General features: G+C 42.3%; 3 protein-coding genes across 3 annotated transcripts; 2 read left to right on the plus strand and 1 right to left on the minus strand.

Moving 5' to 3' along the window:
• The first annotated feature begins 1,211 nt into the window (after positions 1 to 1,211).
• Positions 1,212 to 6,271, plus strand: LOC131266299 (low density lipoprotein receptor adapter protein 1-A-like). The gene is made up of 4 exons (XM_058268754.1): positions 1,212 to 1,263; positions 4,961 to 5,149; positions 5,216 to 5,802; positions 5,872 to 6,271. Exons 1-4 carry the CDS (start codon positions 1,218 to 1,220, stop codon positions 5,968 to 5,970), a joined length of 921 nt encoding a protein of 306 aa, XP_058124737.1. The 5' UTR covers positions 1,212 to 1,217; the 3' UTR covers positions 5,971 to 6,271.
• A 428-nt stretch (positions 6,272 to 6,699) lies between these two features.
• LOC131266300 (general transcription factor IIH subunit 3) lies at positions 6,700 to 7,961 on the plus strand. The gene is made up of 6 exons (XM_058268756.1): positions 6,700 to 6,706; positions 6,772 to 6,952; positions 7,021 to 7,216; positions 7,280 to 7,525; positions 7,588 to 7,760; positions 7,832 to 7,961. The coding sequence occupies exons 1-6, from the start codon at positions 6,700 to 6,702 to the stop codon at positions 7,893 to 7,895; spliced, it is 867 nt and encodes a 288-aa protein (XP_058124739.1). The 3' UTR covers positions 7,896 to 7,961.
• LOC131266298 (5-methylcytosine rRNA methyltransferase NSUN4) lies at positions 7,736 to 9,622 on the minus strand. Its single transcript, XM_058268753.1, has 4 exons — positions 9,551 to 9,622; positions 8,178 to 9,472; positions 7,955 to 8,111; positions 7,736 to 7,863 (listed from the first exon to the last, which is right to left on the minus strand). Exons 1-3 carry the CDS (start codon positions 9,614 to 9,616, stop codon positions 7,967 to 7,969), a joined length of 1,506 nt encoding a protein of 501 aa, XP_058124736.1. The 5' UTR covers positions 9,617 to 9,622; the 3' UTR covers positions 7,736 to 7,863; positions 7,955 to 7,966.
• Positions 9,623 to 26,309: the final 16,687 nt, after the last annotated feature.

A 26,309-nucleotide genomic window follows, 5' to 3' on the forward strand; every position in this document is an offset into this window, starting at 1 on the left:
ACTCGCGTGCCGTGCGTGCGTTCCTTTCGTTTTCCTTTCGGTAGCTGAACGGCGAATTACGCCGGTCAGTGACGCTTCTCGTGACGGGAAAAACCGCACGGGTGTGTTTGGCTATTTCCTGCCAGTCGAGCTGTTTGTTGATTGGAGCATTTACAAACGCTTCCTTCATTGTAGATCATCGTTGACCTTGGGGAAAAATTCAAAGTCCACCGCACACACCAGTGTAGTTCGCGTCAATCGCCGCAAGTCGTGAATCAAGACTATCATTCGAATGAAAAATGATAGAGAAACGGTTAGCGATAAACGCTTTTCGTCCCCCGGGGGAAGTGCATCCTGCCCAATGACATTCAGTTATTTCCCACGTCTCGAGGCAACACGTGTCACTTGCATGTAACGCTGTTCTATTTCCGTTTAGAAGGGCTCGGAAAACACAAAAACCTTTCAGTTACTGGTGATTGGGATAGTGGAACGTGCAGTGAGGTGTCTTTTCGTATTGAAACTTTTAAAAAAATGTGTCAGCTTTGAAAACACAAACCACTCTCGGTGAACTACCGTTTTGGGAAGCCAAGGACAACGAACCCCCGCCTCGATCGACGTCAGAGGGAAAGAAAATGGCAGCACATAAAGAGATAAAACAGTTCCAATTAATGTAATCCATAAATTAAAAGTGAAACCTCCCGACCTAGTACACCCGTCGTTTAGGTGCGCCCATGTGTCTGTCTGCCGTGTATGGTTGTGTATTTGTGCACATTTGGATCCTCATCCCCGCTAAAGGGATCGATCGATGTCCACAGTTGTGTGCATTTTTTTTTCTTGCCCCATTTGCCCCACAAGTGCGTCCGTGTGCAACAGGTTTTGACGAAGGAATCATTGTTGCGTATCGAAACAATAGTCCGCGCTGTAAAGTCGTCGAGAGTGAAGTGAGAAAAGTACCGAGCGGTGCGCGGAGACGCGACGGCTCTCCTGCCAATAGAGTTTTCCGAATTTTCTCACTTTTCATCTCCCGATCGATCGCGAATGTGGACCTTGGAAAAGCGCGTTGAATCGATCATCTTCGCGGCACGCGTTTGAACGAGTGAATAATCGATAGACGTTAATTTTATGGGTGATTTTTCATTGCATGCCATTTCCAGCCGAAGTGTGTTCTTTTTCTTGTGTGTCTCGTGTCTCCTTCGTCCTTCACAGCCGTCACACAGCGCACAAACCGATCGTCGATCATGGCCTTTTTCAAGAGCATCTGGAAAAATAGCTCCAAGCACAAGAGTAAGTATTGTGGTCGCTCTGGCCAATCGTTGCTGGTTGGTTTCTATGCGGTACAGTGTTGAGCAAAAACTAATTATTTCTCGATCGATTAAACGAATTGCAAAACTAGGAGGTGAAGTGAAAACCCCACTTTTTTAAATTAATCAATCAATTAGGTTTAATCGAAATACGATAGAAAAATGAAACACTTAAGAAAATCCCCGCACATTCTCTTCGGGTTGGAAAATTATATCTAATAAAAGACCACTCAAACCGTGGCACCTAACGAGTGGCAACGGAGTTTCGAAACGCTGGAATGGTTCACTATTTGGTAACCATGCACGTATATAACCATTCTCTTTCGTAAACTGGATTCTTGTTGTTTTTTGCTTTGGTAATCGTAGGCAGAATTGTGAAACAAGGATTTTCAATGTTCTTTGGGCTGTTAAACATTAGCTCCGGTGATTCGCGATTCACAACTTAAAACAAAGTAGATCGCGCAGCCAAATTGCCGATAAATGTAATAAATGCATTAACAAGGCTATGGACGACCATTCGTTTGTTTTTTGAAGGGTGGGATTTTAAGCAACCATCATTTGTTTCGGGCGCCTTGAGATGCATAATTTTTAAAATGGTTTTTTCGGTCACATAAATCCATTTGGTTGTTTTTTTTTTGGGCAGCTTTGTCTTTTGCAAATACCTGGCGCGTAAGTGTCGCATGGAGCACGCAAATGCCGATAGTGATACATCATATTGCGATCGTCTCGATCGATCGACTCCGTTGTTTTGGGAGGAGAAATGCGATTGCATTACCACCACCCTCATCCGCAGCGCAGGTGTGCGGCGCTTTTCTCGCGAACGTAACCGCATGGCGGAACGATCGGAATGGATTTCGGGGCTTCGTAAAGCGATTATGTGCGCGATGACTGCGATATAAAGATTTCCACGAAAAGCGAAAACATCACCTCACACACGCGCGTTCGATCATTTGATCGACGTAATCGATCGTAATTTAATTGCGTTAAAGGCGGCCGAACAAAAAGCCACCAACAACGACGGGGATCGCATCCGAGATCTCGAACTAAGACGGCTGAAGTTTTCGTTCGCTTGTTGGTTTGAACTGTTGGTGCACCGACTGCCGCCGGCCATCACTCATACTCATCACGTGATGCATTAGAGAAGCGATATCCTTCAGCGAGAGAGAAAATTTATAGATGAATTATCCACCATCAAATTGGACCTCCAATTGCTGCCGGAACCGGTGGACCGCAATCCACCAGCGAAGGTCAGCGACGTGTACCGTCAAAAAAAAAAAACAACCAAAAAGCTATGGATAGGGAAGCATCAGGCGCCTCCGATGCACTTTTGGGGCGTCCATCCGTTGCACAATGACCTGCGCCGATTGCAGACCGTGTTGTCAGGGAAGTGTTCGAGAGCCGTCCCGATTACCGTTCGGGTCATAGGCTCCCGGAGCGCAACGGTGATTAAATAATCTCGCCGCTCCAGATGGAGCTCCGTGCCGCCATTCATCTCATCCCGCCCATCGTTCGATTGTGGGCGCATCAATGTGCCAATACCTGTCGCTGATGACCTTTTGTACGTGATATGTTGAAATTTAAATTTATGATGTTTTGTGAATTTTATGATGTTTTATCAATTCTATCAATAATTCTCTAATCTCAAATGTAATCTTCGGAAAAACACACATTGCAAAAAGACAAACGCCAATTAAAATCGTTAAATGTTGTCGTAAAACAAACAACTTACTTTGCTCAAATTTGAAAATTGAACGAAAAAACAAAAGTGTATAATGTTCGCTACACAATTCAAACAACTGTTCAAAAATTAACATTTAAGTCAGGGGTCGACAAAGTCCGGCCCGTGGGTCAAATTCAGCCCGCCAACTGATTTCAACCAGCCCATTTCTTCCCATGAAGATGAAACATGAAGCTTAGAATTGTTGAACGAGGTGTTCTTTTTATACCTTAAAAACAAATCAAAATTGAGCAAAAATAAGTATGAAAATGTTTTAAAAAGTGTAACGATAAAATTTCAAATATATTATCTTTTGCCACTCTATTCAAAATGGTACTACTTTGAAAACATTAAAACATCGTTTAAGGTATTCGGCCCGCGCTTTCGGATTCCTGATTTAATTGTATCTTAAAACTATACTTTTTTATTTAAAAATATACAGCTAACTCAGACACATACATAACTTCAGCTACATTAAACTTATTTTTATTGCAGTTTGTTATAAAATATACATATAAAATATTTTTGTGAAAGAGTATCGGATTTTTGGATTATTGTGGAGCTTTAAAAAGTATTTGATGATATGTTCGGTTATGTTCTCTTTGGCCATTTATATATTGGAAACAAGAATTTGTTTCAAAGTTGTTGTGCATAGAAACAACTTTATTGTATTCAACAATGATCACTAGCTAAATTACTTTTAATAAATTTAAAATTTTGAAATGAAATCACGTTTCAGTTTTCCTCTACTCTATCAAGCAATAAATTGCTCACAAATAAAATCTGTAAGCTTCTAGAAGGGCCTTCACAAGGGCAATTCACAATCCGATGGAGCAAATAAATATTCGAACAACGCTCAGCGTGTTTTAAAAAGCAATAGTATGTTTTCAAAATGAGAAATCCTATCAACGGACCAAACCATTGAAGCGAAAAAAGCTCAAACGATAGACAATTTATCTCTGTTCAACGACATGGTTTTAAAGGTGGAAATAATATTTTTTTACAAAAATCTTGAAATTATTTTTATTTTGCAAGTTATATCATTATTCAATTTACTTGTTATACTTAACAGAACTTAACAGAAACTTATACTTAACAGAACAGAAAAGGCTGTGCAACAAAGATATAAACACTGAAAACTTGTAGTGCATCAGGCTGCATCTTCATCACCTGCAACAATGTTGCTTAGTATGGAGAAGATGTTAAGTGAGAAAGAACCTCTCCAACTTGATAAATCGATCTTACCCGGCTAAGGTAGCATAATTATGCTCTCGCCAACTAGCCACCGACCACAAATTACGCAACGAAGAGTGCAAATGCGACATCCGTCACCGATTAGCCGGACTCCAAGGCAACCGAGCGGGAAAAATGACTTGAAGGAAAAGGCTCATTATGATCCCGACTAGCTTTCCCTATCCTTTCACATCGGTGCCAAGTTTGAGGTGCTATGGGCATTTAAATTTGTCCGCTTATCGATTTTCTTTGTGTTTTCATTTTCCGTCAGCCCATGCAAACCTGTCAATCAGACAGCAATTGCTCGTGATATCAGAACACGAGCCTACTGAACCTGAACTGGAGGTGCCGTGATGCAGTGAAAATGATAGGCAAAAAAAAAATTGCAACCGGACGTGATTTGCATGACCTGTTCAAACGCACGACCTGTCTGTTTAATATACAAATTATGGCCGGTGATCTACATCGGGCAGGTAGGGCACAGAAAATATGCTATTTGCAATTTATTTAGCATAAACACCTATGCGTAATGATGCAAGTGAAACGAGAGGATTTTTGCTAACTGAGAGCATAATTGCACTTAGAGTAAAAGAGATTGATGGCTTGGTATAGAGGGCAAGATAATTTTATAACTTTAAGCAAGATTGTTATAAAATTTAAAAGGACGAATATAAATAAAATATTCTTTGAGCTCTTTCTGAATGTGTATCTATTGCATTGTCCTTTATAGAATTGTGCGAGGAGCTCGCTCTGGCCAACAGCATCCGGGATTTCTCCGAGAACCACGACGAACTGGAAGATGGTTCGAACGAGGCCATCAACTACAGCGTGAAGTACCTGGGCAACACCCCTGTGCAAACGCCGAGGTCGGAAAATGCCACGGCTGAGGCGGTGAAGGCCATTATCACGGCAGCTAAAGGTAAAGGATGATCTTAGGCCAAGAGAGAACCCACTCATGGAGCTTTTTTCTTTCTGTCATCAAAAGGTAACAAAAAACTTCAACGCGTTTCGCTGGCAATTTCACCGAAAGGGATCGAAATGGTCGACACCACGACGGGCGAAACGTTGCTGCAAGTGTCCATCTACCAGATCTCGTACTGTTCCGCCGACGCCAACCACGATCACGTGTTCGCTTTCGTGGGCTGCACGCTCGGCTCCGAGGCGGAGGTGAAGGAGATGTGCTTCCGGCGCACGGCGGAAGAGATCAACCTCGAGGGGCCACTCGTGTGCCACGCGTTCCTGTGTCAGAAGCGCAAGATGGCCCAGACGGTCACGCTGACTGTAGCCCGAAGCTTCGAGCGCGCGTTCCAGATCTGGCAGAACAAGCAGTTCCACGCCGAGCGCAAGCGGAAAGACCTCGAGCAGCGTATGGAGCGCGAGCTGGGCGGCGGAAGTGGCGAGTTGGCCCAGAAGACGGCAGGATCCACGGGGTCATCGTCGAGCGCTAGCGGTGGGGAAGAGGAAGCCAGCAACACCGGCGAACCCCGAAGCTTGCTGATCGACTTCAATTCCGATCTGACGGAAATCTGCGCCAACGCGCATCATCATCGTGAACTCTTGCAAAACACTTGGGTAAGTGGTTTTGCCCTTGGAAAGCGTCGTGTAAAATAGTCTCAAAATCGCTTCTTCTCTGCTTTTTAGGTGTCATTTGAAGATGATCAAAAACCACAAGAGTTTCTCGCGGTGCCAAAATTGACCTCCAATTCCGGTTGGAGTGGGATGGCCATCTGTTCAAACTAAGTTCTCGAAGACGATACAACTAGCAACGGAATAGAATTAGAACCCATGCCAGGCTAAGCTTCATGTGGCGTTTGACGAAGTGGCGTTTGCGCACGTTTTTTGTCTAATAGGAAGTCATCCCTCGAGGGGGTTTCATTTTGTAAGGTTCTACATAAACATGGGGTTAGTCAGCCGGGTTAAATATATTTTCTTCCATTTTTAACTTCGTACCAGCATCCCTTTTTAAATGTCCCCTATTTCCCAGATAGCAGTATGTATGTGATAAAATGTTTTTATTTTAAATAAATGTTCGAATGGAATAAAGAAAAGGAGTGTTATTTTGTAAACGACGTACACGTATAGCGTGGCATTCTGTAGCTGTTGTAATACGAAACATGATGATAGTTGTTTGATACAGAATCTAAAACCACAGATAAAATGCAAATGCAATAAAATATGCGCTATTGAGAAAGAAATGTTACGATTTGACTAGTAATTAAGTAGTAGTATATATGGCTCATACAGGCTTTGGACCGTGTAGCTTCTTTCGCCTCTTAAAAGTCCAAAGTAGAATTTGGATTTTGATTAGCAGTTTTTTTAAATGCACAAATCCAAATGGTTCCACCATTGCTTGGAACTGAGCGAACCTACCGATTCCATTGTTAGGAACTAGCTGAACCTATGCTAGGTTCTCAAACTCGTTGCATCTCTAACCGCACTGGTTTACCAAACAAACTGTACAGTCGCAAAATGGATGGTAAGTGGTTCGGGCTTATGTTTTCTGTCCATCTTCCATTCACACGTTTTCCTCCGTTTTTACAGAGAATAAAGACGCCAGCCTGCTGGTCATTGTGCTGGACACCAACCCGTCCCAGCGAATAATTCGCCAGAAGCCGCACAATCTCACACAATGTCTCGACTCGATCGTGGCCTTTGCAAATGCCCATCTGATGCAGAAGGCTCAAAATAAGTTGGCCGTCTTGGCCTGCCATCATCACGCGACGTAAGTTTTCACCACCTTCCAACGTGTCTTCTAGCTTTTGCTCATCCTTCTTTCACGTTAAACTGCAGGGAATTCCTTTACCCTACACCCGGAAAACCTTTGGACATCCGGCAGGTTGATGGACAGTACGAAGTGTTTACATTGGTGGAGAAAACTATCAAGCAGAAGTTGGCCAATCTGATCAATAATGCACCGCGGCTAACGACGCCTACGGAGTCTCTGCTCGCCGGAAGCATGTCGATGGCGCTGTGCTACATTGCAAGGGTATGAATCGTAAGAATCCTTAACTTACGGTAACCACAAAGTTATGTTCTATAATGTTTGTAGATAAACCGTAACAAAGCCCCCGGTGCCAAGATCAACTCCCGTGTGCTGGTCGTTACTGGAAGTAACGAGTGTGCGTCGCAGTACATGACCTACATGAACGTGTTTTTCACTGCACAAAAGCAAGGCGTGGTCATAGACGTATGCGCCCTGGATAAAGCTCTCAGCTTGCTGCAGCAAGGATGCGATATTACCGGCGGGCAGTACCTCCGGCTGGAGCAATTGGATGGGTTTTTACAGTATCTTTTGGTATGACAAAACGTTCAACTGGTTTTAATCATATTCAACTAACCGGAAACACATGTTTTTAGTGGGTATTTCTTCCAGATCCTCAAATGCGTTGCAAACTAGTACTACCGCCACCGGTTAAGGTGGACTACCGTGCCGCATGTTTCTGCCACCGAGAACTCATCGACATTGGTTACGTGTGTTCGGTTTGTCTTTCGATTTTCTGCAAATTCAGTCCAATTTGCACCACCTGCCAGTAAGCTATGAGAAAAAAAAATCGTTGCTCACCTTAGCTTCAGCCTAATGCCTATCGTTTTGTTATTTCAGCACTGTCTTCAAGGCTCCCGCTCCGATAGCAGCTAAACCGAAGAAGAAGAAAATGAAAACCTAATCCATGGTGATATCGTTTGTTTTTCTTTATCCCTCAAATAACATGTATTTCATACTAACGTGCCGGTTTTATTACTCGTTCCGAACCATTTTGCAAATATACATCGGTCCGAAGTTGGCCGGTAAAAACGGTAACACAAGCTGCCCATACTTTAACGTAGCCGGGTTGGCAAATTTGAAGATATCGGCTAGTGGTTGCACCATTAAGCTGAGGTCCCTGCGGAAAAAACGGGGTACATGATTGGGTTATCACATGTTTTTGAAATTAAGATGATCATCTTACTTGATTGTTACCGTTAGCCCAATATCGTTGAACACATTGCTCAGTGCCATGTGGACAACTCCATCGTTCTGCACCGGACTTAAACTACACGTGGAGTAAACGAGCGTGCCACCTGGACGCAAAAGCTTTAAACAGTTGCTCAAAATCGCTGCCTGTAGCTCCGGCAGGCGTAGCCTTTCCTTCACTCGGGATGGCTTAAAAATGTTGTTATCGTTCTCCATCAGCGAGTGACGATCGTTCGTGCATGGGACGTCGACCAGCACTCTATCGTACATGGAGTACTCCTGAAGATTGCGCGCGTCCGTCTGCGTGATAAAGCAGCGCTTTTGTTTCCCCTTATCGTCGAAATCGTACAGATATTGGCGCATCAGTCGGCGGATACGATTGCAGCGGCTTTCCTGCAGATCGTTCATAACCATCGTACCGGGAAGAAGGGTTTGAAGGAGCAATAACGATTTTCCACCTGGCGCAGCACAAGCGTCCAGCACTCTGTCACCTGGTTGGACATCGAGTGCCAGCGGAGGTAAACAGGAGGCTCCATCAAAGAGAAAATGCGACAGCACACCCGTGGTACACTTCCGAGGGCTGCGAAATGTGGATACATTTGCCCGCTCGTAGGTATAAAGGTGTAGCGTCTCGGGGATACGGAACGAATCTTCCATCTCTATGTTGAGCGGAAAATCAGTGCTGTTGCTGTAATACTTGTAGTGTTCGGATTCGAATACATAATCTTCCATCCCTTTCAGTTTGGTCGCAGGAACGAACTCGTGAAGTGCCGCGGTACCTACGGCCGGATCAACCAGCCGCTGGTAGTCAATCTCAGAATCATCTTTAAGTGTTTTGTCAAGTGATTTTTTGTAATCTACAGCTTGTTCCGTTTCGTCCACCGGCGACGCCGACGAGGAGTTGCTTGACGATGCCAGAGTGTCCGGAGCCGAACCGGGATCCGCTCGGTAAATTGTGTCTGCTTCCGATTGCTGTTGAGACGCTCGGAAAGCTTCGACGGTGTCACCCATTTTGAAAACCTTTCCTCCGGTAAACAGTTGCTGGTTTTCGTTTGCCAAAGCATCCTTTCGAGCTAGGTAGATATCACGCAGATTGATCGCCCCATCCGACTGGAGTAGTTCGATAGTTTTCTCCGTATCACCGAATTGGTTTACAAGCGCCACGTATTTGTGCTCACACTGAAGGGCGATTCGGACACTTTTCCATCGGGCGCCGAACACGGAACCGTAGAAGTCGTCAAAGTTGGCAAGCGCTCGATCTTTGGGAAACTGTTTCTTTTGTTTTTCAGACTGCAGGATGGAAAGTGAACATAACCAGGGTAAGCCCTTGAATGGTGTAAATCAGTTTGGTAGCACTTTTATAATTACCCAGTGAGATTTACTATGTCGAAATCGCCGTAATACGAGCGGACACCTATTCGTGGTTCGTAGCATTTTGAACTGACAGTCTTATTATGTAAAAAGCCGGCATGTAAACAAAAACATTATGCCATCAGCACGTGCCAAACAGTGTTGCCAAGAAAAACAATATTCCAGGGCTTTCTTTATTGGTTATTTTGAAATTTTGCTCTTGGTTTTGACGCCTTATACTTATTATATACGTATACTTATTTCAGCCAGATAAAATATGAAATGAGAATTTATTCAAGTTCTAGAGAAAACAATCCGAAACTGATTCGAGGAAAATCTGGTTTGAGGCGAACTTGGTTTGGAATTCAAATTCAAGCTAAGTATTGAACGAAGCGCTTAACACGGTCTAGCGTATTCTTTCGTTAAAGTCAAATCGTTCAAAATCAATCAAAAAGATCGTTAAAGTATCGAAATACCTCGTGGCATGCGGAATGTGATAATGGCAACAGTGAAATTGCAATATGACGTCCTTTCTTCTTCTTCTTTCGGTATGCGAGTCGGGGTATATCTTCCTACGCTAAGTCGAACAATTTGTTCCCTTACTCGTAATCAGAGGCGTACCGACTTTGTCCGAACTCCTATGAAGGGTCTCGTCCTTTAGGACCGGCTATAATAGCCATATGTCCACCCGCCGTCCACGGCAGGGATAATTCCTTCCGTTCGCCAGGACACAAAACTCGTAGTCCGCTTGATTGACTCAAACACTGACTTGAGCTCCAGCTCGGCGTCACCACGAGCCCGTGCCGTAAGATAACCTTACTTTTCCGCTAACTGTTTCAGCAACCTCATGCACTGCTAACGTCCGCTCTGATGCACTGCCGAACTGGAACTTCAAATATTACGTCGAATGAGACATTCAGGTTTTCAAAACCAGAAGAATCAGAAAAAGTCCACAAATGTTACTGGAACTGTTATGAAACTCCGTGAAATTGAAATAGAAGCAAATAACAAAATCATCATAATATTTCCGCTCTATAGGTTCTCGATCTTTGGAATCGTAATGCTGTGCAGTGTTATTGAAGGATAAAAACTGCATAGAAAACGTGCGTCATTTTCAAGCTCTTTTTTCTCGTTAATCGCTGGCTGTAAACCTTGTTTTCCACCGATGGAAACTGATGGATTTTTTAATCGAGATTGGGCTTTCCAGTTATACAACATTAGACCAAACGTAAATAAAAATTTCCTAAATTAGGATAGAACAAAAGAGTTGATATGCAGGACACCATTTCGAGAAGTAGACATAACAACGACAAATCGTTGCGTCCTAGCACCGCGCAGTCGATGGTGTTGCCATGTCATTGTTTGGAATCAAAGCTCTCGTTGTAGAATCTCGCGTTACGTCTGTACGTGCAATTTGTCGACCCGTTCTTGGAAAGAACAATGGATTCGAAAGGAAATGCGTGATGGCTGCTTTGCTGTGGCTGCAGTCGACGTCGGAGTTGTCTTTCCTGCACACATATCGCCACTCGACGGACTCCTTTATTGAATTGACAAACCTACATGTTATAACGTTGTTATTCTAGTTAACGAGTACTGACCAAACTCTAAAACTCCTGTTTATTTTGGAAAATACTGCACCATTTCAAGTCTAGATTAATCGAAGACTTGGTCATTAATAGCGTCTTGTACCGTAGAAACAGCAACTCAAACCTTTCGGTGAGGTTCATGACCCCCCAAAACGGCCTTGCTAGATTTAAGTGGAACTCGAATCTAGTCAGACTCACGACTATTTTTGACCAAAGTTTCAATGGTTGAATGTCCCTTGAGCCACCATTTCCTGGTCCATCCCGATCCATACTAAAGGGGCAACCTCAGCAAAACGACCCAACTTCCAGACACGGCTTTCGGCGATCTTTCTGGACTTCAAAACTAAGTATTCAACCGCATTCTGGGAGCAAGAGTGAAAAGAGCAATGCACGGTGCCAGTGGGATGCTGCGGTAGCCTTTCTCCGGAGGAGCTTTTGATTCAGGAATCGGAGTTTGATGGTTTCCACTATGTACATTAAAATGAAATGTCTCGATGCGGTTAGAGCAGCGATGGCGACAAATATATCGTCTGAGTGAGCTGATATACTGGAATGAAGATTGCCAAGGTTTACTGCCTCACTTTTTTGCGGCAGAGGATGCTGCATGTGCTCAATCCAAAGTGTGAGAGGTTGAAAGATCCTTTATCCAGCCAGAAAAATCAAATCCTTTATCCAGCCAGATAAATTCGATACAAATGCAATCTGGTTGACGACAAACTTTACGGAATGTAATTTAAAGTTTCCCTTCTTTCGGTCAGTAATTAAATGGGAAAGACATTTTTACGAACACCAAAATCTTTGCCTTTGCTTCCAAGGAAAAACTACATCGTATTTTATTATAAGATTCTATCAGTGTGAAACTCGAAACGATATTTCACGAACATTACCAAACATTCGTCAATAAACCTCTGTAACTTCGTGGGCTTATATATCAAAATTATGGAAGCTGTTTCAACAATTTATGTGCACACCGTTAGAGTTATAATTTTATGCTGGAGCTGTTTTTTTCAGCCCAAAGGCATTTGGGAACGATTTATATCATGACTATAGCCTTTTCTTGCGTTGCTCATTTATCAATTTAATACCGACGATTTGTTGGTAGAACAGTTTTTAAAACTTTAATCTTTTAACTTTAATGAACTTTTGTTCAAATAAAAAGTTTGAACTCCAAACCTTCTGGCTACGATGCAACTCATTGTTTTCGTTAAACATGTTCTTCTCACCACCGAGTGAATTTTATCCGCTTTGCAGCCAACTCTACTTTGAAAACACATGTTGGCAGGTCTGTTGTTGGCACAAGTGCAAAAACACATTACTGAAGGTCAAGTGTACAGACACGTTACTGAATCAACAAGGTTGCCGTAAGGCAAACAACAGAGAATCCTTATTTCGTGTTATCAAACACATCGAGGACGTCTTTCGTACGGGGTGAGAACGTTTATCAGAATTATCATGGAACAAAGGATGCCATCAAAAATTGGATTGAAACAGATTGGGGTAAGCGAGATCAGAACAATATCCTCTGGTGGAACTGGTGAGAATTTTTCATTTTATTCAAGCTGTTATTTGGGCTTTTAAATTTTGTTCGATCTACGTAGAAAGTGGTAATTTAGTGAAGAAAACCAAGAAAAAAAAAAAAGAAGAAAGTAAAATTGTGGTTCAAGAAGTAAGAACGAAAGAATCGTGTGTCTTTATGGGAATGGAAGAGGTTTGCGTTTTCGTAGTTAAGTCACCTGAACTGTATCACCGGCACGTATTTACATTTCTCTGTCGAACACTTTTCATAAGATTTGACGACATCTGTAGGTGATAAAGAGATTTTGTTACAACAATTTTCTGTATTTTGTTTTCTTATTTGTGATTGAAAAGCATGTAACAATTTCACCTCTTGACATTGATCTCTCATCCTTACCCAATTGACTGTATTAATAAATTGATTCTATTAGCATCCCTTGTACATGCTTGGTTTTGCGTGCAACAATTTTCATTTCCTTCTATTTGAAAAATCAATAAATTTCGTGATTTAATTTTCTTTCTTAGTTGATGGTTCGCTTCGACATTAAAAATTTGTCGAGCATTCGTCAATGCCAATTCCACTAACTGTGCCTTCCCCTCCACAGAAGACGAAGATGTTGACGTTGAGGAATAAAAACGAAGAGATAGATGGTTGCTTCTTGAATAATTTTATTACTACACAGCGACAAGGCACAAGTACTCACTCATATAAACGCTCAAAATGAGGCCAAATAAACAAATTCCCTTCGAGCAGCACTTGTATGGGTTTTCTGTTGATCTGGAAGGATAATTGACACCAGCCTCCTTCTAGTAGCGCATTACGTTACGGAACGTTGGAATTCAACACCCCGTATCGACTGACGTTTTTGTGATAAAGTAAGACAAGGCTGTAAGTTTGAGTAGGATTTTCATCAGATACGAAGAGAAGAGGGGCGTAGTGAAAGGCTGTACATATTGTTGGGTGCACAGTTTCTCGTACAAAAGTTTTCCGTTCGGGCAAGCGGATGGTTTCATTGATAGATTGTTATCTTCCTGCCACTAAAAAGAATGAAAGCCCGGTATGAAAGAGAAACGGCTCCTAATCCCCGCAAAACTGCGCTTTTGTTTTTCTCGTCATTGGATTTGAAGGAAGTCGAACGATGCCGCAAAGCGCGTCGGCGAAAACTGATAAAGAAAAACCAACTATGAAACAGATCTATCCTCGGATACGTTCCAATGGCTTCTTGGTCCGGGAGCCCTCGTCACGGTCAGGTTAATTAAATTACACTCCAACCAGTTGGTAAACCAGACGGAGAACAGAAGCACGGTAGGGTGAAACCATTTCGTAGAGGGTTTTTTTTTTCATCTTGATAACTGGAGAATCGAGCATGTGCATTGAATATTCTGAATTGGAACTCACACATGCGTCGCATAAACTAACTTTTAAATTATGTTTTTAACTGAAAATTGTTTCACCCAGTTATGGACAGATTTCGAATTTTACCAATTGATTCTTTCCTCTCGGTAAGTAAAATACGAGCAGCTGCAATTTTATGTAAATTTGTGCAGTTCCACTGAGCACTAGAATGTTATGCGCAAATTCCTCCTCTGCGGGAAGTATGGTTTTGGATTATTTCCATCTCGAATTTCTTTTTCTTCAGCGTTTTTCTATTGTTCTTCATGTTCTCCAAACGCAACTATGTGAATTTTCACCAAATGCATTCCCGAGCGTCTATTATTCTTCGTCACCACTCCGTTGACACGAGACACTCTCGAATTGGCTTTGTACGTGTCGATCCTATTCTAAATTCCCAATTTCCATTCAACGAGCGGATGAACCCCTTGAATCAAGCTGTCGGTATTCCCGGGTTATTTGTTCAATGCATTCTCTACTCCAATGTCCTCCCAATCACGTCCATTTCATGTATTGCCATTGTGTGAATATATTGTTTTTCGCTTTAGAAAGGCACTATAAATAACGAAAGTCGCACTCAGAACTTTGAATGTGGAAAAGCATTAAAAGCCCGTTCGAAACGGAAAGGCGATTCATTTTGTTCGGTCCTCTATCGTACATTATTGTGTGCTTGGAAAATTGAACAAACTTTTTCGTACTAAATATCTCTCCGCACCAATCCAGAAACCTGATGATTTTTTTTCCCCTTTCCTGGTTTACGCTCAGTTGTTTTCCATCAAATATTTCTTTTTCGGGTATGTTAGACGGTTGTGTTTCCGCTTGGAATAGAAATCCGCTTTATTTCAGTTCAACGAGTGTTATTCTCAAGTTTAATTTTCCATCCATCAATATTAATTTTAGATTGATCAAGGTAAGCAAATTTCGCCTGAATCCAACGAGCAATTAAAAAATTTCTTTGGAAGAAAATTCAACAAAGTTTTTATTTTTATTAATTTCCCCGCGAACAGACTGAGGGATTTGATTTTTCTATGCTTAGCTATTTTACTCCGACCAGAGCCACGTCATCTGTTTCCAAATGGGTTTTAAGGTTTCGCGTGAAAATCCATTTTCCATTCTGGCTTGGTCGGCTGGCGTGATTTGTGCTCCACAGTCTGGTCCGCTTATGACTGACCTGGTTTGGAATGGGAGTTGGGTGAAGACGATAATGTTGTCGCAAACTTATCCTTCGTGTCCTCGTGTTCCTTTACTCTGGGATGATGGAGTAAAATTCAAAGTCAAGAGCACGTGCAAATTCTTGGTCTCAGTCTCGACTGGGAGATTTTAACATGAGTTTGTTTTGAAGTGGACTATAATATTCCATCCGTGGCGTTAATGTATTTGTGGCCGACGGGGATAAGTGATGCTGTCGCTCGGTTTGGTGCTCAGATTCTACGTTCTCGAAAGTGAAAACTAACTTTTTAACGATGGTAGGCAGCGACTAACACGACGTGGAAAGCGCTGCTTCCGCAGAAATCGCAGGATGTCTCGTCGTTGGCGTTAGCTAAAATGAGCTAATTTCGTGGTTCGTTATTATTTTCTGATGAGTTTTTGATGCGATTCAATTACATAATAAGTCTTATTTGGTAATCATAACATTATATATTTTGAAGTATTTTCAAGTTACCTCATTAGCTGGAAATGAATTCGTGTAGTTAAAAACTGCGTGTAGTTAAAATCTTACTTTAAAATTTTGCTTGCGTGCTATTTATTTAGGAATACTTATCACCTTTCGTGATATTCCTGGTAGTCTTCTTCTTCTGGTAGTCTCTATTATCCCAATGTTTCGAGGATTACGCTTTTTGGCGATTTCGTATGTCAGCTAGAGCTTTGTTTCTTCCGCTCGTCAACAAATTTTTTTTACGAGTCGTTCCTCCTTTTTTCGTTCATTCTTTCGCGATATTTCGTTCCTCCTTTCAGCTTTCACCGGATCCTTTCGTTGATAAGTATCCATTGCCAGCTGTTTTTTTCCTTCTTCAAATCACGACTTGCAGGTTAGTGAATGGCTTATGCTTTTGACTGTTTTTATAGTTTTGCTCTCCGGGGCGCTTGGTCGCCCTTCATGTTGGGATCAATTTTTTTTCATTTTACTATCAACTAAACATATCAATCCTGCTGGTGTGTGTGTGTGTGTGTGTGTGACTTGACAAGAAATCTTCCGGTATTCACTCTTCGCTTGCATGTTTAAGAGTCTACTCTGGTAATTCATAAGGGAAAATATGAAAGAATGCTGTGCTGGCGCACACGACGACCTTTCGTGCCCCTATAATTTTTTGATCGTACCTACCGTGAACAGATTTTGTTTAGTGCTTCCTTGTGTATTTCTGGAGCTAAAGCAGCTCGATGAAAGAGAACGAGAACGAGAACAAGGTGATTGGACATGGAAATGCACGGTGTTAACAGTATCCTGGGCAGAGAAACAAGCCAAACTAGAGACTTAGGTAGAATTGTTTCAACGGACATTGTAAAGGAAAGAAGATCTTGTCTTGTAGTATTCCATATAAATTGTGGTATATCTATTTGGTTTCTGATATGGAATGTACAGCATACCTTAAAATTGACATAAAAAATAATAGATCTGTGCATTGCACAAGAAACCATTAAATTATTTCATCTGCATATAAACTTTTTTTACAGTCGTTTCTTTTTACTTATCCACCAAGAATGTCCACTGTGCGCGTGAGCTGCCTGCTAAGGACGACAAGGACGATAAATGCTGGCGTGTCGTATGTGTCGAAACCGCATTTTACGCCAATCAAGAGATCATGTCTTATGGTAGCCGTAGCTCCTTATACGCTTCTTTTTTCCAGCCTTTATCGTTTTGTCACGATGTTATGCTTTTTTCGTTTTCGATTTTGTCTGCAAAAGTAAAAAAAAAACAAAACCGTAGCAAAAAGCCATCAGTCTGTTCTTGACTGGCTTTGGGAGGATTTTGTTATGAAATCCTTCAGCTTTATAGGTTATTGGTGAAATGTATGTATTTTATTTCTTAACTTTCATATCGTAGTAAAAAAAATGATCCCTAGAGAGCATGAATGTGTGGGTTGGTATGTCATTCAGATTTTTAGACAATTTTCTTCGAAAACTGGCAAATAAAACATGCTGCGTGTTTTATGGTTAATCGATCAGAGAAATCGGTGTCCCGCGTTGAATCGAATGAAAGTTTCTTCCACTAATGTTATTTGGAGAGTCCTTCTTTTAACTCCTGGCAATTTTTACGATACCGGAAAAGGCCACTTAAAGTGGGCTAATGTTATTTGGAGTATGTATAAAAAACAATCCGTTCGTAATAGTTTGTACCCTCTAATATATTGTCGTATGGAAAACAGAACTCAAGGTGTCAACTGTCAACAATCCCAAGAGTTATTTTTGATTGATGAAAGTTATTATTGTGGCGTACTACAGGGCTCCTGGAAAATATTTCATTTCATAAAAAAATAAATACTTTTTAAAAGCCTCATGTTCTTTTTTCCACTAACCGGCTGTGCAAATGTTTTCTATCAATGTTTAGTTGAACTTTTTTGGCTCTATATTAGTTTTGAACAACACATGTGAGCGGAGAGCGAGAAATAGAAATAAAACCAAGAGAAAGAAATAATTCGGAGAGACACGCGCTATATAAGCGAGTCGCGCTTGTCCGGCGGGGAGTCAAGTTCAGAACGTAGAGCTGATAATAAAGTTTTCTTTTATGAGCGACATATCGCGTTTTTTGTCATGACTTCACATGGGGGCTCAACCGGGATAGTTTCCCAATTGTGAGGTAATTGTGACGTTTGGAGCCAGTCCGTAAGGACAAACAACTGTGAGTCTGGGATAGTTTCCCAATTGTGAGGTAATTGTGACGTTTGGAGCCAGTCCGTAAGGACAAACAACTGTGAGTCTGGGATAGTTTCCCAATTGTGGGGTAATTGTGACGTTTGGAGCCAGTCCGTAGGGACAAAAAACTGTGCGTGTGTGACTTGTGAGCAAACCGCGTGTGCGCGAAAATTCTGCGAAGGTTGTGCGGAAACAACGTTAAAATGGCGACGGCAGTGGAACTTTGTGAGGCATTCACAAAGCTAGGATTGATCCGCGAATGCGAGCGGCTTGGCCTGGCGACTACGGGAGGAAAGGCCGAGATGGCTAACCGAATCGTTCAATACCGTGGGTTGACCACGGCGGGGGGCACCGACGGTAGCGCACAAAGTGTAATCGTGCGTGATCTAGGAAATATTGAGGACGTCAATGAAGCTTCCATGGAGGACAACGATGAGGAAGAGCCAGATGAGTGCGATGACGAGGAAGAAGACGATGGGGAGAACGAAGGGTTATTCGAAACAGCGATGCTGAACTCTACCCCAAAAAAGGAGAAAATAGCAAAGTCGGTAGTATACTCGTTCCGAGACATGGAGGAAAGTCTCGACACTTTTGGTGCGGAAGACGGCGAAGACGTGAACACGTGGATCGAGCAATTGGAGTCGGTGGCTCGGTCAGCTGGATGGAATAACGAACAAACGTTGATAATGTGCCGGAAGAAGACAACAGGAACAGCGAGACGCTTCCTATTCACCCTCCAAAGTGCAAACAATTATAGCGTTGTTAAAAAGGCACTAATACAGGAATTCGCTCCTCATGTGCGGGCGAATGATGTGCATCGAGCGCTGACCAATCGGAGAAAAAGATCTGACGAAAAGATGTTTGACTATGTGTACGAGATGCAGCGGATCGCTCGACAGATCAGACTAGATGAGCCTAGTTTGTGTGAGTACATTGTGGACGGCGTCACCGATAACGAATACCATCGTTCCACATTGTACGAGGCAACCACGATAGGGAGACTTAAAGAAAAACTGCTAGTGTTCGAAAAACTGCAAACGGCAAAGAAAAGAAGAACATCAGAGAGCCACCCAAAAGTTCACGAAAGAGCGAAGGTGGAAATACCGGAAAGGCCGAAAACATCCAGGTGTTTCAATTGCGGAGGCAAGGGGCACCTAGCGCGTGCGTGTACAAAAGCGCAAGGTGGGCCGAAGTGTTTCGTGTGCCAAGAATACGGACACAAGGCAAACGAATGTGCGCAAAGCCTAACCGCGTCTTCGTCGAAAATCCACGTCATCGAGGAATCCGCAAGCGTGATCGAAATTGGGCTGAACAACGAAACCGTGAAGGCTTTGTTTGATAGCGGCAGTCAGCGGAACCTGATGACAAAGGCGTGCCACGCGAAGGCTGGAGGAGGCAACCTAAGTAACACGCCGATGTGTTTCCGTGGTTTCGGTGGAACAAGAACAAAGGCTCTGGGAACTTGTTCAACAGACATTATCGTCGACGGGAATGTGTTCCAAGGGGTTCAGTTTTTCGTAGTACCAAATGAAAGCATGTCGTACGAAGCGGTGTTGGGAAGGGATTCACTAAGCCACTTCGAAGTAAAAATAACAACGACGGGCGTCGAATTCTACCCAGTAAGTCCAGCGAATGAAGTGTTGTCCATCATGTGCGAAAAGGAAGAAGAACTTGATGTACCTCCAAAATTTGCCAGCGAGGTGAAGAAGTTGGTTTCGGAGTACAAACCAACCGTGAATGTGAAGAGTCGTGTCGAGACGAGAATTATTTTGCACGACGAGACACCAGTGCGTTCAACACCAAGGCGTTTTGCACCGGCTGAAAAGAAAGTGCTAGACAAAACGATCGACGAGTGGTTGGCCGCAGGCATTATTAGAGAGAGTGAGAGTGAGTTTGCGAGTCCGGTAGCGTTAGCTAAAAAAAAGGACGGTACGTTGCGCGTGTGTATCGACTATCGCGAGCTTAACCGGAAGATGGTGAAAGACTGTTTCCCTATGAGAAACATTGAGGATCAGATTGATCGGTTGCAGTGCGCTCGAATTTTCACCACGCTAGACTTAAAGAACTCGTTCTTTCATGTGCCGGTCGAGAAATCAAGCCAACGATATACAGGTTTTGTGACGCATGCGGGACAATACGAGTTTCTCCGAACTCCATTTGGATTAGCGAACAGTCCCGCGAGCTTCAGTCGATTTGTGGCGGACGTTTTTCGCGAGTTAATAAAGAGTGGTCGTGTTCTCGTATACGTGGACGATTTGATCATTCCTTCGTGTGACGAGGAATCAAACTTTAAAACATTAAAGGATCTATTGGAAGTTGCGAGTGCAAACGGTATAGAATTTAGCTGGATAAAATCTCAGTTCTTAAAAAGAGAGGTAGAGTACCTCGGGTATGTGATACGTGACGGGTGTTATCGCATATCACAGAACAAATTGCGATCGGTGCAGCATTTTCCACAACCGAAAAATGTTAACCAGCTGCAAAGGTTTTTAGGCCTTACAGGCTACTTCCGCAAGTTTATCGCTGGGTACGCGACGATTTCGAAGCCTTTAACGAGATTGCTTCAGAAAGAGGCCGAATTCGTGTTTGGTGAAGAGCAGCGCTCAAGTTTCGAAGCTTTGAAACTCAGACTGGTGAGCGGTCCTGTTCTGAGAATTTACGACGAAAAGGCCGAAACGGAGCTTCATACGGACGCGTCGAAATACGGGTACGGAGCCGCACTGCTGCAGAAGGGCGATGATGAACAGTTTCATCCAATCGCGTACATGAGTCAACAAACATCGGGTGCCGAAAGGAATTACAGTGCATTCCATTTGGAAACGTTGGCCGTGATTCGTGCTGTGGAGAAGTTCAGGGTATACCTTCTGGGAATCAAGTTTAGAATCGTAACAGACTGTTCTGCTTTTAAGCAAACCCTGAGGTCGAAGGAATTGTCGGCAAGAATCGCCAGGTGGGCTCTTTTACTAGAGGAGTACGAGTATGAGGTGGTTCATCGGGCAGGAGCGGCGATGAAGCATGTGGACGCGTTAAGCAGAGCGCCTGTTATGATAGTGACGAGTGACCCAATGATTGAAGCGCTTAAAAGATCGCAATTAAGTGACGAACGAGTGAAAGCAATTGTGGAACTTTTGAAAGTTCAACCGTTCGAAGAATATACCATCAGCGACGGGTTACTAATGAAAGTGGTGAAAGGTAGAGAAGTGATAGTCGTACCATCCGAGATGCAAAATGAACTAATACGTAGAACACACGAGAAAGGTCATCTCGGAGCACGGAAGCTAGAAGACATTATTCAAAGAGAGTTTTATATACCAAACGCTGGCGAGAAGATAAAACAGACAATTGAGTGTTGTGTTAAGTGTATCCTATCGGAACGCAAGAGAGGAAAAACCGATGGACTACTAAACCCCATTCCGAAAGGTGATGTTCCGTTAGATACGTACCATGTGGACCACTTGGGTCCTATGGATACAACAGAGAAGAAATACAAGTTCTTGTTCGTGGTAGTGGACGCGTTTAGTAAATATACTTGGATTTACCCTACAAAGACGACAAATTCGTTCGAAGTGATTCAACGGTTGACAACACAAAGCGAGTTGTTTGGAAACCCGAAGCGCATCGTCAGTGACAAAGGAACGGCTTTTACCTCCAATGATTTCAAAGACTATTGTGAAAAACGGAAAATTGAGCGTGTGGAAGTTACGACGGGAGTTCCGCGTGGGAACGGACAGGTGGAGAGAGTCAATCAAGTGATTCTTGGTATGCTGCGGAAGGCGAGTGTCAATGACCCAGCAAAATGGTACAAACACGTGGCCGACATCCAGCGTTGGATTAACTCCAGTCCACACCGGAGTATCGGTGTTACCCCGTTCGAAGCGATGTTTGGTATCCCGATGCGACATGAAGAAGACCTTCGATTGGGTGAGCTGATGGAGGAAATCAGAGTTGCCCAATTCCACGATCAACGTGACCAGCTACGGGTAGGCGTCAGGGCTGCGATTGAAAAGGCGCAAGCAGTGCAACGAGATTCCTACAATCTTCGAGCGCGGTCGGCGACTGTCTACAAGAAAGGAGATCTGGTGGCGATCAAACGAACACAGTTTGTTTCAGGACGGAAGTATGCGGCAGAATACTTGGGGCCGTACAAGGTCACAGGTGTGCGAGCACCGGACCGTTACGACGTGGTGAAGATCGGCGGCGAAGGTCCAAAGGTGACAACGACGGCTGCATCGCACATGAAACCCTACCGGGTGTAGTCCTGTAATAGAGATCCTCCGGGGCGGATGGATCTGTCCAGGAAAAGCCGTGTGAGCGGAGAGCGAGAAATAGAAATAAAACCAAGAGAAAGAAATAATTCGGAGAGACACGCGCTATATAAGCGAGTCGCGCTTGTCCGGCGGGGAGTCAAGTTCAGAACGTAGAGCTGATAATAAAGTTTTCTTTTATGAGCGACATATCGCGTTTTTTGTCTTGACTTCACACACATGTTGGTTAAATTTTGACATTCAATCGTTTGTCCTTCGTCTCCACTTTTTTAATGGTGCGTATTTCTCTCTTTTCATTATATAGGTTTGTTTTTAATAATTTATTTTACCAGCATATTGTTCCGGCGTTTTTGCTTCTAGAGGTGACGGTTTAGTGTCCATTACAAAAATTCAGCAGTAATTTGCAATTCTTTTCATGAGGTATGCAGTATTTTTTCATGTATTAGCAACAAAATAGTATTTTTTCAAAGTTTCTCGTAGGCACGACCTGTTCTAATTAAATTTCGTTTAGAGATTTGAATAGGATCGTAACTAATTGTATTGTTTATTCTTGTACTGAGAAAGTTTCTGTAAGAAAGCAATAATTTTAACAGTGGTACAATTAAACTCGGCACATTTTCTAAGGACCGATTATAACCCATCACGATTTGCTTATAATGGAAAGTTTAATATCCAGGCAACATTTGATTTGATGAACGGGAATGCAGAACTTTAAATTCCAATCATAGGGTGAAATCGAAATGGAAATATGCGTGTAGGTACAGATATTTATTGTTGCTTATTGTTTTTCCGAAAAAAAAGCACAAGTTGAAGCTGTTTGTTTTCAATAGAGAAAAATCGCAGGTTGTGCGAAACACACACACCCGTTTCGTATACACGTTTTAAAACACCTGTATATCGAAAGCTCTTAAAATATCGGAAGCAATAATTCAAATGACCTTTGCTGATATGTATGTTAATGAGGCGAGGTCGTGGGAATTATTGTTTTATCTTCCGATTTTCGATTAAAATGAAATGATCATCAGCGTGGCAGAGCTTGGTTGCCGCATAAGTTTCTTTTTACTCTCCCCGGTTTAAATATAATTTAGTCCTCATTAAAATGGTTCAGGGCGTGGTAGCGCTGTGGATTGGATTTTGTTCGATGGAATATTGTTTTGGTATGGAATGAGAGCTACATCTGTTGTCATTTCAAAGCTGATAACAATCTTCCATTTTTAATTTATGCTCTCTTTTTTTTACATACCAATCGCTCCTTTAATCATCCTTAGTCGCTCCTGAGTTGTCCAAATCGGCTGAATGCACCGACTGAAATAAATGAAAAATCTTACCGGAATATGCCTCTACATTGGAATTCCGAGAAAGCAACGGCCTAATTAATTTTCTTCCTTCTTCTTGTCGAGTTCTTGTGCATCTGAATGGGATTCGAGATCCACCTGGGTATTGTATTTTTTGCCAAAACCCCAAAATTGTATTTTCTACCAAAACTACCAATTCTTACCCTCACAGTCTATTCTAAGACGGATAAGTTTTCAGCAAAATGCAAGTTAAGTTCGGATACCCTTGGGGAAGTCTTTAAGACAAGTTTCGACCTTTCTCACTTGGTGGTTCTATCAAGACTGATTGATTATTCTTATGCCTAATGCTCTCGATCTCGGCATCGCGTTTCACTGCGCATTATGTTACCGGTGGCTTACGGGCTGCCGCACGTGTAGTTGTGGTCATCGTTAGCGTGCGAGCGATGCTGATGATGCGTTTCGCAGCGCATCATGCTATTGTGCTGTGGCTTATGGGTTGCCGGTCGCGTTGTCGTCGTTGGCGTACGGTAACTTGCACTATGGTGGTGATTGTTTTCAAAAACATTTAAATCATCCTCTTTGGTGTATGCTTTTTGTTGTTCCTGGTTCCTAGTTGAAGATGTGTAGAATGACATTTTTTGGAACCTCAAATCATTATGCCTAATGAATTTTTAAAAATATAAAAATTATACAATATTTTAGAAAACATCCTCAAAAATCTTCACTGTAAATTTCAAATCGATCCGACATACAGATAAAAAGATATTTGGTCTGAGGTACAGAAAAACGGAATCTCCCGTGCAAAATATATGGGCTACCCGGGTAGGCCGGTTGTAGATTTAAAGGGTATAAATCGATAAAATGGTGTAAAAAAATAGGGTAACGGTACCAATAGTTTAGTAATTTAGTAATTAGTAATGTAACTAACAATGTGTTGTAATTTTTAACATATTGTTAAGAACATAATATTTTACATATTTGTACCAATTATGATCGAAACACGGCTTTTCTTCTGGAAAACATTTATTTTCACCATAAATCATTAAACATAGACGAAAAAATCGTATATTTCTTCCGAGTTGGTGCTCCTCTAATGATGGTATGGTTCCTATAGTTGTGGTATCGTGTTTCTAAAGTGGCGATAGTACTTGGAAATGACTGAATATACTTTAACTGTAACTTATTTTTGAGGCATATTCCAAACAGAACGACTAAATTACTTATAAACCAATGCATTGTCTTGGTTATAGACCAATGCATTGGCCACCCACAAAGGCCTCTCATAAACCAATGCATTTTGCAACCATTTATAGCCTTTAAGGAAATCATGGCATACCTGACAAATTCTTCAGAAATTCAACATATTAGTACAACGAGTTTAGAAAATATTAATTTTAGTGCCTTAATTTATTACGGAATGAGAAGATTTATCTTTTAAACTCTCCGCAGAAGATCAAATAATATTTTGTGGTGGATATACGGTATCCATAACTCGTGGTCACCATGTATCTACGAATACTGCGTGAAACCACTCGCGGTCGCGGACTTATCGAAGCGGAGGGTTTGTCATCGTGTACAACTTGAACTTACATGAAAACTCAGAAATTTTTAGTTTACTGTGCCTTTGACTATTCGGCATCGATTTATTTATACTGTTTAAGGCTACTTTACAGGTAGTTGGATAAGTGTTGGGTTTGAGGCTAACCTAGTTTACAAAATTTGTTTGACGGTTCTATGAATGCTGGTTGGATATTTTGGTGTTTTTAATTATGGTTAAGTTATTGACGTCGATCGCGCAAACGTTTTTTGCGCGCATCTTTCCCTGCTTGTTTCATAATATCCGGCCCGAAGTGGGTCATGTTTACTTGGCTCAAATGCCCGAAAATTGATTATGAAACGGAGAGTTCATTGTGCTTTCCACGCTCAGCAAAAACACGGTACTTCTGTGGTGGTGGATTTTAAGCCGTATAGCATAGGCATGCTACAATTTCATAGAAGAAAAAATATCCCCATTTTATTGATTTCGTCGTAGAGCTAGAATTTTATTACGCTACATCCACTATTGGTACTAGCACCACTATAGGAGCACTTACCTTACTTAGAATAAAAAAACTCGGTTTTCGGCAGAACGATAGCAAACATGTTGCTTGAGGCATTCCAGGAATTTCGAGTCGATACAACTGTTTAATTGCAAGTAATTGCAAAAAGGGCAAAACTTACCCAGGTAGGCGGTTGTAGATCTGAGGGTTAATGAGTAATTAGCAGTCAAAAAAAAAAAAGAAAAAGTAAAAAGCAGCCCGTACTCTGCATTCCGATTTTGAAACCAAAATCCGAATGAAAATGTTAACAAAGATCGTTAGGCTATCAACATGTCTGTCAAATCGCTTTAGTAGCATTAATGTTTTCCCTCCCCGAGCTTCGCCAGTTCTTCGAGCAAGTGTATTTATAAAAAAAAGAAATGGATTGCTAAAATGCACTACATGAGTAGCCATGCGTCTCCACTGCTTAATACTGGTTGATACATTAGGCTGTAATCGTTCCTATAACTTCCTAATGCCTATTGGCCTCAACCAGTCTCCCGCCGGAGCGGGGCACGTTTTCTAGCTTGCTTTTGTTTGGTATCCGGCATATGACCCATCCCCTTAGAGGTGGCTGTCGCATGGTAGGCCCCATGGCGAGATTACCATACAGGATGTGTCTTTCACACAAATGCTATCTCTCGGTGGTGGGGTGAATTTTGCCAATCTGATTAACATCGGTGTTGGTTCGGTTGAATACCTCGGTTTCAAGCTAATCCCCCCCCCCCCCCCCCCCACATTTCTTCCTATTATACTTGATTGGGGGAACGATCTCAGCTATTTCGTCTTAATT

The sequence above is a fragment of the Anopheles coustani genome, chromosome 2 (assembly GCF_943734705.1).
Source record: "Anopheles coustani chromosome 2, idAnoCousDA_361_x.2, whole genome shotgun sequence".
Taxonomy (NCBI): domain Eukaryota; kingdom Metazoa; phylum Arthropoda; class Insecta; order Diptera; family Culicidae; genus Anopheles; species Anopheles coustani.

What these genes read in the sequence shown, in the direction of transcription:
- LOC131266299 (XM_058268754.1), top strand. Translation starts at nt 1,218, where the DNA reads ATGGCCTTTTTCAAGAGCATCTGGAAAAATAGCTCCAAGCACAAGA. An exon ending in AAATAGCTCCAAGCACAAGA is followed by an intron (nt 1,264 to 4,960) that starts GTAAGTATTGTG and finishes TGTCCTTTATAG; the next exon opens with AATTGTGCGAGGAGCTCGCT. An exon ending in AACTCTTGCAAAACACTTGG is followed by an intron (nt 5,803 to 5,871) that starts GTAAGTGGTTTT and finishes TCTGCTTTTTAG; the next exon opens with GTGTCATTTGAAGATGATCA.
- LOC131266300 (XM_058268756.1), top strand. An exon ending in GCCTGCCATCATCACGCGAC is followed by an intron (nt 6,953 to 7,020) that starts GTAAGTTTTCAC and finishes GTTAAACTGCAG; the next exon opens with GGAATTCCTTTACCCTACAC. An exon ending in GGTTTTTACAGTATCTTTTG is followed by an intron (nt 7,526 to 7,587) that starts GTATGACAAAAC and finishes ACATGTTTTTAG; the next exon opens with TGGGTATTTCTTCCAGATCC.
- LOC131266298 (XM_058268753.1), bottom strand. Translation starts at nt 9,616, where the DNA reads ATGCTACGAACCACGAATAGGTGTCCGCTCGTATTACGGCGATTTCGA. An exon ending in GACATAGTAAATCTCACTGG is followed by an intron (nt 9,473 to 9,550) that starts GTAATTATAAAA and finishes TCCATCCTGCAG; the next exon opens with TCTGAAAAACAAAAGAAACA. An exon ending in GGGCTAACGGTAACAATCAA is followed by an intron (nt 8,112 to 8,177) that starts GTAAGATGATCA and finishes TTTTTTCCGCAG; the next exon opens with GGACCTCAGCTTAATGGTGC.